A 12694-nucleotide genomic window follows, 5' to 3' on the forward strand; every position below is an offset into this window, starting at 1 on the left:
ATTCCTTCTTCAGACAGCATCTTAAATATACTGCCACTACTGATTAAAACATTGAGAAGCTCTTCCAATATATCCATATATCTTTAAAAATCATACCCTTTTAGTCTCATCAGGATTGAAAAACAGTTCATTTTAAATGCACAAAATAACAAACAGAAAATCCATTTTACCTCAAACAGGAAATTCTTAATAAGTACCTTACCGGCATAAATTTCACTTATGCAGGTTCACTAAGAAATACTTTCTAAGCTTTTTTCTTCCAACTTACTAAAAATACAATTTTTCCACTGCTTGTTTTGGCTGATAAACAACCTACTCCAAAACGATAAACAAGATGAGTCAACTTTTTTTTATCTGATACATCTTTACATGCTCATATCATTACCAGAGCAGAGATCTCGAAAGTAATATGTTGTTTGGCAAATCTCCCAGAAATATTTTGGGATTGGAATTCACATTTGTAGTTGATTAAGAGGCCAGCTGGCAGTGACAGGAAAACTGGCAAGCATGTAGCAAAAGACTGCAGCAATTGCACATCTCTTGAGGGAGACACACAAATATATGTTGTGGTATGCGGAGAAGAAGCCTGTGCCGCTGTCTGGAATGAGGTGAGAATTGGCCTGATGAAAACAAGACCACTTCTCATTTTGTGTAACATGATGACTTACAATGATATCTATCAGTGTAATGCTGGTGGCACTCACAACAAAACTGGTGTTGACATATTTTACAACAGATGGTGAACATTGCTAGACGGGTCTGACCTGCAGATGGTGGAACTCCATGTTATGTGAGCAAGTTATTCATATTAAGAGAGACTTGCCATCTTTCTTTTTGGTCTTACTGTACCCTGTTCAGTTAATCAGTCAATGCTGGGTTTTTTCATTTGGATTTGAATCATAAGAGATTGTGATGTTTGGGATATTTTGGTTTATGATTTGAAAACGGCACTCATGGACTAAGGGTTGGGGTTGATAAGTCCAAAATATATTTACAGGACAGAATAACTTGTCTATGACCATAAAAAAGAAAGACAGAAACAAAATGTGAGAACCTTTACTGCTGAAGCACAGAAAATGACCCAAGCTCAGGACATTCTCTGAATTCACCTGACAAATACCTGAAGCAAATTTGACTGTTTGACATAATGACTTCTACATGCCATGGGCACAGGGCAATTCAACTTGTCACCAACCTCTTTGGGGTTGACTTTGGGGTGGAGTTGTGTTTAGGTGGTAGTTGAGGTTAGATAGGGTTTTGTTTGGGTGGAAAGTCAATTGGATCTGGCAAATAGGGGAAGGCTTTAAGCGGTACAGTGTGAATGAACTTAAATGGCAACTCCACACTTCGTAAGTGATGAAGATGCACAGCCCTCACGATATCGCAGGAAAAACAGCTTTCCCAAAATAAGTATGTGTATAATGGAACTAGAAGGTGTAGTGTTTTTGCCTGGCATGATGTCTATTTGGAACAGAGTAAACAGTATCTGTTGTGAGTTTTCTGAAATGGCCTGGCACAGAACCAAACTATGCTGGTGTAATCTACCAGACATTATCATATTGAATTTCTTTCCTGAACTCAGTAACATTCTGTGTGAAAATATTTACAGGTAAACATCTGCAGCAGCTGAATAGCTGAGGCAAAAGGGCACCTTATCACATTGTGTCATCATGGGCAGGTTCAGATTGGTTGGAGAGGGAAAAAAGTCAATAGCTTTCTACTTGGTGGATCACAGACCTAAGATTGGGTTTCAAAGGGGAAGAAAACAAATTGCAACGCCCATATATACCACAACCCCTCTTGGTCTGTTGTCATAATAATACATTAGCTGTAACTAAGGATACAATGAGGAAAGAAATGGTTAAATCCACTGACATTAACAACACTGCTTTGCGTCAAGTTTTACAGGTCAGTCATGATAATAGCTGATCAATAAATGCAATATATTGAGAGACTTTTTCTTGTTTTACACCACTGTCAGCAATACTTCAATAGGCAGTGGCAACACAGCAGCCTATAGACAGACAATTTAGAGCAAGGCTTGCAAATTTTCTTAAACAACCAATCCAGTTTTGTTGCCATTTTTGACCAATTACATTATTGGGAACTACTCCATGTGATCGATCTGGAGCACTTAATCACAAGACAGACATAAAAAGAACACATTTCTATTTGGACACTTTTAGAAAGTATTTTCTTTCAAAGAAACATTAGAAAAGGGGACATCACACTATAATGTAAAACAAGTAAAATAAAAATGCAGATGATATCGTATACAAATTCATAAAAAACTGATAGTTTGGTTACAGTTTCATTATTTGATATCATGGCATAATACCCTTGTCAGAATATCTTCGCAGTATCTGATGGTGTTTGTAATAGGTGACTGAATGAATTTAGAGGTCATGGGTAAATTGGATGATAGTGTATCAGCGGATCATTATTCTTGATACTAATCACTGAACTGTCTGGCCCTGACTCAATTATTAACTGCTAGCTTCAAATAGTTGGTGTTAAACAATACAGGCACAAATACAACATTGGCAGGATTTACTTACCTCCATCATCTATGAGGTGCATCTGAGTATATGCAGGATCTTCATTATGCTCTTCCAAGACGGTGTCATCAGTAACAGCTAAAGTCTGAAATAGACAGAAAAGACGTCACTCAACAAACCGACCGACGCCACAATCATGCATTTTCGTCACCAGCATGGCTGCTGCAGTCCTGACACATGACATTCTGACACGTTATCTTATGCAAGTAACCTTGTCTCGAATCTGATAGCGAAGTATGTTAGCATAAGGAAATCTCTATTGATTTGGTCTAAGGACCGCATAATCAAAAGCTACGTATTGTATAATGATTAAGAACTCAAACATGTCAACGTGACATTACAATAGACCACTGACCTTTCAGAATATTACAATGTTATCAATTTTCAAGTCAATATTAAAAACAAAATTTAAATCCTCATCAGCAGCAGTTATATCTTCCTCATGTCTAAATTATCTTTTTGAATTGAGTTCTCACAAAGAACAATCCAAATCATTAAACAATCCCATTACCTGAGAAGAATGAAACTTGTAAATCCCCTAGAAGGAAATTAAAGACTCATATTTCAAACCAGTCCTTGGCAAACACATATTCAGAGTGCAAATAAATCAATCCAGCTTTCTGGTACATGCACTCCGCCTGTGCTAAGCTAAGCCAAGGTTAATGGAAAACAGTTGTGAGTAGACACTCTAGTATCTGTTCTATCCATCAAGGTATGCTTGTTTTCTCAGCCTCGTCAGTCTACTCCTGACATTTGAATACCTCCTACCTGCCCACATAAAACCCGATACCTTTTGTAGATTGCCTGACCTTTTTCAATATTTTCTGGTTTCTTGCCTGCATAAATCTTTCATGGGCTGTTGGTCAGAGTGTAAAGCTTTAATCATGTCTAGAGCCTCGTATGGTTGAAACAGCATGCACAGAGGGAACTAACAGTAAAGTGACGTTGCATTGTGCTCAAGAAGAAGTCATACAACTCAAACAGGCCTACCTAGGTCAAAGTTAGCAGATTGTTTATTTGTGAGGCCACTTGCTGGTCAAGCTGCCCACACTGACTGGAGGAATGTGACCGATCTCGCACAAGCCTGGCCAACCTCTTCTCTCTCCTTCCTGTTTGGCCACGTGGTTGTTCAGTTTTTAAGACAATGCACTGGGTCTATCTCAGCTTGATCTGATAGTGCGATTTTACCACAATTTGATGTTTCATACAAATCTACTTTATATACACATTGAACATAACACTATAAATACCTTATCTCGTATCTCTACAAATATTCTGAAGATATCATAAACCATCACATAAAATATTATCACTTAAGTTAAATTTTTCAAGCACAGCATAACTGACATTATCAAATTTCTTTACTGACAAACATAACACTGAAATATTAACTTACAAGAAAATCCCTGATTTGCTGTATTGAGCATGAGAAGTGATTTCATGGTAATAACTATCGTCCATACAAATTCATAACAGTCGCATACTTAAACATCCACATCTGTATTTTTCTCTCTAACAGTAACAGAAGCTAATACAGTTTACAACATTATGGGAAGCTGAGGTTGTTTACATGAAGATTTCATCTGGTACAGGACAGGGTCAGAAGACAGCACATGGCGATGAAGAAGACAATAGGTCATAAGTCAGAACCTGTTTCCTGCTCAGCATCCGATATTGACTCACATGACACGTTTCATATCAAGTTTCCAGTACAGGCAGAAATTACTCAACAAAATTATCTGGGGCGGATGGGGCTGATAGGACGTATTTGATTTGCAGGACACACAACACTAACTTTAATACTATTTGAAAGCTTTGTAAATAAAATCTCTAACTTCAAGCAGGCTTTTAAACACTCTTGAACAATTTATGAATTATTAACCAGTCATTCCAAAAAAGTAGTATTGATATTATACCGAGGTCATCCCCTCAAAACAACCAAACACAGATCAAAAGGAATGCAATAGTCAGTACTGGTACAGAATTCAATATCAATTTTGAATTACATTATTTTTTTAGGGAAACCTTTAAACCTGATTACTGACTGTAACATTACACCTGTTTTGTCTTTGTTTGTCAAGTACTATTTCATTCAAAATCTTAACCAATTTTACCATTTGAATAGGTATAGTTTCATGGTTAAGCTTAAAAACATTACCAGTGGCCTTGTATTACTTCAATTGATAAAACAATACTTAATTCAATATATCTGACACTTCCAAATATATTTATACAAATAGACACTCTAACATTCATAAATGCCTGAGAAATGTCTCAAATGACATTTTAACATTGTCACCGCATGATTCAATGGCGTGTGGTGTGTAGTTTATATGCAGCTATGAACAGCATGACAGGATCATGACATGTAAGTACAATGTGGGAGGACATCCCAATGTGACACAAATCCTGTGAAACCAACAAGGAGGTGTAAACTACAGACAGACCCAGTTCATGATACAAGTGACTGAAAACCCGTTAAACTTAACGTAGTAATCATAACAGCAAATTTTGAAATCATTCAACCACCCCCTGCCAATTCTACCTACAAAAATTAAATCTGGTATATTATTTGAATCTTGTGTACAAAATACCAGCATTAGATGGAAAGGAAACTAAAAATCCCATGTTGAATAAACACCTGTGATTCTGCAAAAAGCACAAACATACTCACAAAGAAAAGAATATATGCGTGGGTCACAAGAGCTGCAGTTTCATCATAATCTCTGTAGGTCAAGATGTTATCAGCAGTGAACCATACAGCTGCTAAGCCTAGATTTCAACACTAACCACAGGTGATGTTATATGTCACGTAGACACTATGATGCATATTTACCTGAACGTATTTCAAGGATAAGGTTACACTACAGCAGTACAATGGGATTAATATGAATACAACCATGGCCATGTGATAATATCAAATGAGAATCACATGTTATCTCAACAGAAATAATCCACGATTTCAGACTGACTGACTGACTGAATTTGGTTTTACGCCGCTTTCAGCAACATTCCAACAACATCACGGCGGGGAACACCAGAAATGGGCTTCACACATTGTACCCTTGTGGGGATTCGAACCCGGGTCCTCGGCGTTGCCGAGCCAACGCTTTAACCACTAGGCTACCCCAACGACCCACGATTTCAGAGAATACCAGGGTTATAAATACAACATGACTGATATATTCACTGACACTGATACATTTTGCAAGACAATTCATGATGTGGATCATGATCAAGAAGATGAGGCTGAATTTTCACAAACACAGTATGAACATTGTGTAACAGAATCCTGATATCATCACAAAACTTTTTATTTCATTGAAATTTGGGTTTATTACACAGCAACAACATGATTCTACTGAATGTTTGAATTGACAACAAAGGTCTCAAATTTCCACTAATACCAGATTATAGATTCTTTTGTAGAATCCTAAACCAAAAGGAAATCATACATGTCCCTTCACAAGAAAAGCGTTTATAATAATATCATAATGCATAACTAAATGTCACAGTGCATTTGCGAACCTTTAAGTCAAATTAAGGCAGTATATAAGAAACACTGATGATTCTTGCAAAACACATATGTATTTTAAGCTTTTTTTTTTTATAAGGACAGAACGTTAAGCGTGACAAAACATCAAACATGACCGTTCTCATTGTAATAGTCAACGAGTTTTAAGCAGCTGTACATTCCTTAACTATCAATCTTGCTGCAGATCATCCCATTTTCTGTTATCTAGTCTAGCCGGTTTTTAGGCCTGTTTCTAGAGAAAACGATAGGAAATCATGCACAACAGTTTGCTTTGATGTTTAATACTTCCTGAACAGTATTGATGTTGCTTCAGATATCATATATAAACTGTGATATGTTGTTTCACATTGTAGTTGTCAATATCCATGGTGGTAAGTAAGTTTTAAAGAGTCTCACTGTCTGACAGAAACCCCAGTGTTTGATCTATACTGTCACAATTACGAAACCAGATCACAAATTGTAAGCAACTGTTTGTTTCACAGAGACATACACAGAGACAGCATGGGTAGCTGGGGACCTAAGGTACAGGGTTCATTCTGATAAAGATAACAAAGGCTACTTATCAAACCAGCACATACTCATAATTTCTCCTGTCATGTGTTGATATGTACATACCTATGTACCATCTTGACATACAAGTGATGAGGGCCGTCAACAATTGCACCAGTCATACAGGGGTTCAGCATTGAGGTGTACTACCCATGTTATTCACTTGAATGAAGTATTGGCTTTCCCCACTCTGTATGTATTAACTTTATGACACCAGGGCCTTATATTGAGGTACAAGCATGACGATCTCCCACCTTGATGTATAAAATGTAGTACACCAGGGTGCCATTGTTCAAAATAACCTCAGATGCCACAACTGTCTTCAGTATGTTGAGGTAAGTTATGATCGCCTTAGCGCCGAGACCGTTTTCTACCCTTTGCATTATATCAAGCTAGGCATCAAGTTAACCAGTATGTATAACTGAAAAACATCCCATAGTGAGGAACAGACATCAAGATCTCCCACCCTGTATGTATAAACTCAAGTACACCTGGGTCCCTATACTGAGGTGTTATACAGTGGTGATGTAAGCAGGCCTCGACTCACGAGGGGTGATGACCACATGTTTGTCAGCAAGTCCTGCTCAAGGCCGACACTTCCTCTCTGCAATAGCCCAAGTTCGCAGTGCAGTGTTTACACGCACACTCCCTCCATTGTTTACTCACAGTCCACAAGGAATGGAGCACGGTTTTCACAAATGCAAGCTTCACAGACTGATTCAATATTTGCGGCCACGTGAGCACCTTGAACGCAGCACTAGGATCAATCAGCAAATCTACAGGTCAAAAACTTACTCCACCGCAATTCAAAGCAAAAAATATCCTCATCACTTTCCTGTCCTATATTTGAAAAAGCACGAACTTCCATCCTAGAATTTGAAGATCAGCAAAGCAAGCTATAAGCTGTGTTTCCTCCTTCAAGTCTAGAATTAGCATTCCATATGCTATCTGCCAAGCCAAGGTGCAAAACAAATTGAACTTATAAATAGCCAAATCTGATAAATGGGCAAAGTTGTTTATTTGACATACATTTCAAACACTTAAGTGTATTTTACCTCTTCATCTTCAAAGAATACAACGCTGTATCAACATCAGCATTCTAAAGTACCTTCATCCAGTCAATGTCTCAACTCTGTGTGTACAATCCTAAATGTCCTCCCACCCATGACTGGGAAACATGCAATACTTGTATTCAAGTTGTCCACAAAAGAAAATAACTCTCTTAAGTGAATCAGAGCATAACTGTATAAAGTGAAAAAATGTACCTATTAAGATTTCTGAAGAGCTTGTTTCCATCTTGCTTCTCTGAACATGAACCTGTATTAGGTCTGTTACTGTATGTATAATGGGGAATTATAACCCACCTTATCTGGCTTCCATTGCACGGGCCATGTCACTTGTCTGGCAAGATTGCATATGTTAAGGCAAAAAATTGATAGAATGTAGTTCCTGTTCAGCCATTTACAAAAGGTTTTTGTATGAATTATATCTGAGTGTGCATTGTACCTGATATAAAGAAGCCCCTGTAACTTGTGATAGTGGATAAATCACTGTACAGAAGTGCCTGAGAATAAGGTTAGAATATTATCATGGTGAATCATGTATCACGGTGTGATGGAGAGCATAGGGGAGTTTCGGTACCTGAAGGTATAGCATATTTAAACGTACACACAACTATTAACAAAGGTATTGTCCTTAATTAAAAAAACCATCAGACATTCCTTCAACAAAGTCCCCCCACCAATCCCCATATCTTGACAGCAATAATTTTATCATGTCCGATATAAATGTTATATTCCACTAATATGCATAGATTAAGCAAAACACAAAATATCTGCCTTTGCCCCTGAAACAATACAGATTGTGTCCTTCTAACCTCTGATCACTGAGACTGAGGACCAACAGAAATTCCCTCCATGCAACCTGGACTATGTTAAGGCGACTCACTGGGGTCGTCCTGTCAAATGGATATGACGAATTCGACCAAGTCACATCGTCTGAGTGATAAATCGAATTCAACAAATGGTACAAATCGGTCACTCGAACCGATATCGATTGTGTCGCGAGTGTGTAGAGCCTGTTCTAGTTAATCGGCATGTTGAATGTGGTGCAGCCATTATACCAGCCATATAGTGTTCACATCATCTTGTATCAATTTGATAATCATGTCCTTCTCCAGCCCGAAGTCAACCAGGTGAGTCAACCTCTCTCCTGTACATCTTATTTCAGCATCATTATAAAGATCGATCAGCAACACTATCATCATATCCCAGTAAACCTGCTTGCATACTCAGGCAATGTTGAATCATCAGCCAGGTAGCTCTTCTCCAAGACCACTGAGAAACAGATAATCGGCAGTCAGTGGCAAGGCCACCTCCTTGTGTGCTACCCCAAAAGCCCCACTTGACCACAATCTTGAAGTGTGTATGGCTGCGAACCACTAACTGGTTATCTCCTGCTTTAATGTTGCCCAACCCCACCCTTCCTGTCCTGCTTGTGACAAGTTCAACACCATTAAATGGCCAAACAAAGGGCCATGAAGCCTCACAGATAATAGCTGACAAACAGGCGAGATGCATCAGCAGATAACAAGGTAGTGGACATTGATCACCTCCGCACAAACAGATACAAAGACCAGTGTATGTACTGCCTAGATTGGATTGTCAAGTGGACAGCCTTTACACCAGCCACAAAATACCATCAATGCCACCAGGTTATTACAGCGACAAACAGTGAAACAAGGTCAAGGTCACAGTCTGGTGATAACTGTCAAGGATGCTGACAAGTTGATTGTTTCATTTAAATCCTCTCCAAACTGCATTGGAAAAACTGAACGTTTAAAATGTCCTCCAAACTGCTTTAAATTTTGTATGCTGTTAACCATTAAATGTAATGCAGTATTTTATGACAATTTCAATGATAAATATTATCATAAAATGTATCAGACCACAAAATATGAAATTATTAAAAATGATAATGCTACTTTTTAACAATTATTCATTCCTTAGTCCATCAACTAAAATGAAAAACATCATTTCAACCAATGAATTTTCATACACCACACTTGAGCCAGCACCACCAGCTACATTCAAGATGGTTGTAATCCTGTTGCACAATAGGGCAACAAGTTCCCTTCCCTGTTTTCAAGTGGAGTCAACTATGTCCCCCAGTGGTGTTAAACGGATATAGATAAGCTTTCTCGGAAGTTTTGTACTAACATTTATATAGGTCATGACACACAACATTTGAGTCATTCTGGATAGGATCAAACCAAACCTGAACAATCTATTTTGCAGAATACATAGATTTCTTTTTGACCAATACCCCAGACAAAAGAACCTTAAAGGAATTGCATTTAGCTCTTTTAAACTATATCCCTTCATGCTGTTAAATTAACATGGTTTCTGAATTACTCTTGCCATTCCTACAGTGTCCATATGGTTGCCATAAACTTCTTATTTGTACCATGCTTCATACTTATTCAGACATTTTTCAGAAATAACTCACAAGCACCTGTGGCAGTATATCAGGAAATTAATGACAGAAGATACTTCACAGATATGAAATCCCACTTACAGATAGTGAAACCTTCCCAGATGCAATGTAATTATCTGGCCCTGCCAGTTAATTTCAGAGTGTAGAGACCATGGATGAAGTGGTGCCATGAATCATGTATTATTTTGGCTTGCACATGTGTGGTTTGTGTTTGCAAGAGAAAGCTTGTGTGTTCAGTCTCTCCCAGTGCTAGTCTCAACTATATTTGTCTTTCTGTAACAGTTGAGTGACAATATCTGGTTTCTTGGCTAACAAACTCAGATCCTGCCAAAAACATCAATCGACTCCAGATTTCTGCCCCTTTTTCCTCCTCATGTTCTGACATTTCTTTCTTGTACTGAATCATGTAATGTCATGATGCACTTTCAAAAAATCCCTATTTCCACGCATTTGTTCTCTTGTGATTTGACAGGGTCTTGTTTAAATTTTTCACCACTTTGGTTTCCTGTTGGTGCAAATAACTTAATATTGAAATGGAAATTGGACATTTTAATAGGATTCCTAATCTCCTTCACACAAAATATATAATTGGATATTTGCCACGTAAAAGCTTGTCACCTGCAAATGCTCCAGTTGTCCACAAGGCAATACACACATTAAAGTCAAGCCATCTGCAAGCATGATTAACCTCAGACAATACCATCAGGTGGCAAAAATTTGCAAGCAGTTTGTCTTTGTAACATATGCAAACCCTATGGACGCTTCAGTGTGTCTGGAAAGGTCAGCTTCAGAGTGTAAGTTAGATCATTCATCTTCCCTAGTATTTCAAATGTCAGGGCAAAGGGTGGCAAGTAAGTTAGCAATGTGGGCAAATAATCTCTACCAAACACATGAATATCAATGACCCTTGTTATCTTTGAACATCTACTTCATGTGCAAGGCAGATGACAGTGTCTGTGCGTGCACTGCAAGGAAAATACAACTGCAGGTGCATCGTCATTGATAGGTGCTCCTGTATGCATGTATGCCAAGAAAACACTGGCACAAAGGCTAAAAATCTGAGTCTAAAAATAAAAGGTCCTGAAGGGGTATTCACTGCACATCACCACCATGCTGGCTGTACTATGTGTGACCTTGAGTTGGTGTGAACTAGCTGCATGTCACCTGCAGTAACATTACATGTGCAGATACGCAGCAAACAGAAACACTACCCCAGTGCTTGTCAGGGCTGACTGTGTGTGTACTCAATGCGTGTGTGCTTGTCAAATGCACGATTTTACACATCAGTGTGAATGTGTATGCATGCATGCACAACAGGAGGACGCAGTATTCCTCGACACAACCAAAACATGAATAATTCCCTGCGTGGACTTGCATGCTCCCTGGCATCAGCCTAACCTAAGATACTTACAGTGTAATAACGCTGTCAGGGAAGATTTACATTAAACACTGGGTGGTGCCCACACGCTTTCACTTAAACATGAAGCGACAAAAGCCACATGAGTCACACTATGAAAGGTGTCTCTTCAATGGACAGAACGAACAATATGACATTTCATTTGCATTCTACTTCTGTATATTTGTTCATTTAATATGGGCGGTGCTTAACACTGTTCAGCCATTTAACCAGAGCCATTAACAAAGTGGCTCTGGCTGTAGTAAGTGGTTAATGGTGTAAGTCATGCATCTTGGGTGTGATGATAAATTGAGAAACACACCTGACATTATGCAGCTCAAGTTATAATCTAAACTAAATGTCAACCCAGCAGCCACACTGGGCACCAGATTCCCACAGTCACCAATTGCAAAAAGCATGAGTAACCTGGTAAGTTATCAGAGCAGGAAACATTATGGCTTCCATCAAAAGAAACCAGAGAAAATTTTGACAGAACTGATGCCAACAATAGAGTGACTACGCTGAAAGAGATTTACGTTCTACCTTCCTAATCCTAATGTGTTGACAAATCACCAGCAAGACAAACCATACATAAAATGTTTAGTGATGAACATGATTTCCACCTCATTAAACTGATTGATGGCTTGCAGCGGTATTTTTATCCTCACGTCATAAGTCTGAGGGCATTAGAGCTGGAACGAACATTCCGAAGCCTTCTTCCTATCAGTGTCTCAGGGTACAAATAATACTTTTGGGAACAACCATCCACTTATGAATATCAACAACACAGTAATTGACTCAGAAAGGACAGGCAAAAACAATAAAGCTAGTAAGTGGTTCATATCTTATAACATACCAATTTCAGTCTGAGTCATACGTAACCTATTGGAATAACATACAATATCTAATGATTTCAATCATGAAGAGCCAGGACCTCTTCATGAGATAAATAATACAATTTCTGCGTAAACATAAAAATGAATATGGAATCAACAGTAGACTAACGCTTAGTCTCTGAATATATATAATTTTGATAGTAACAAACAAGCCCATTTAAATTGAAAAGGAGCCCCAGGAAGACCAGAGATTCAGACTGAACCTGGAAATCTAGACTTGCTTTATTTAGGGCTTTAGCACAGCAGATAGGGCTTGGCAGTAGGG

General features: G+C 38.3%; 1 protein-coding gene across 1 annotated transcript in view; it reads right to left on the reverse strand.

The window, feature by feature from the left end:
- LOC124261112 (lysine-specific demethylase 3B-like) overlaps positions 1-12694 on the reverse strand; it is a 106316-nt gene that overhangs the window by 40018 nt on the left and 53604 nt on the right. The window contains 1 exon segment of the mRNA XM_046695429.1: positions 2559-2643. Coding sequence (XP_046551385.1) covers positions 2559-2643 — 85 coding nt within the window.

This window comes from Haliotis rubra, unplaced genomic scaffold (genome assembly GCF_003918875.1).
Source record: "Haliotis rubra isolate DU_JTF1 unplaced genomic scaffold, ASM391887v1 Scf79, whole genome shotgun sequence".
Lineage (NCBI taxonomy): Eukaryota > Metazoa > Mollusca > Gastropoda > Lepetellida > Haliotidae > Haliotis > Haliotis rubra.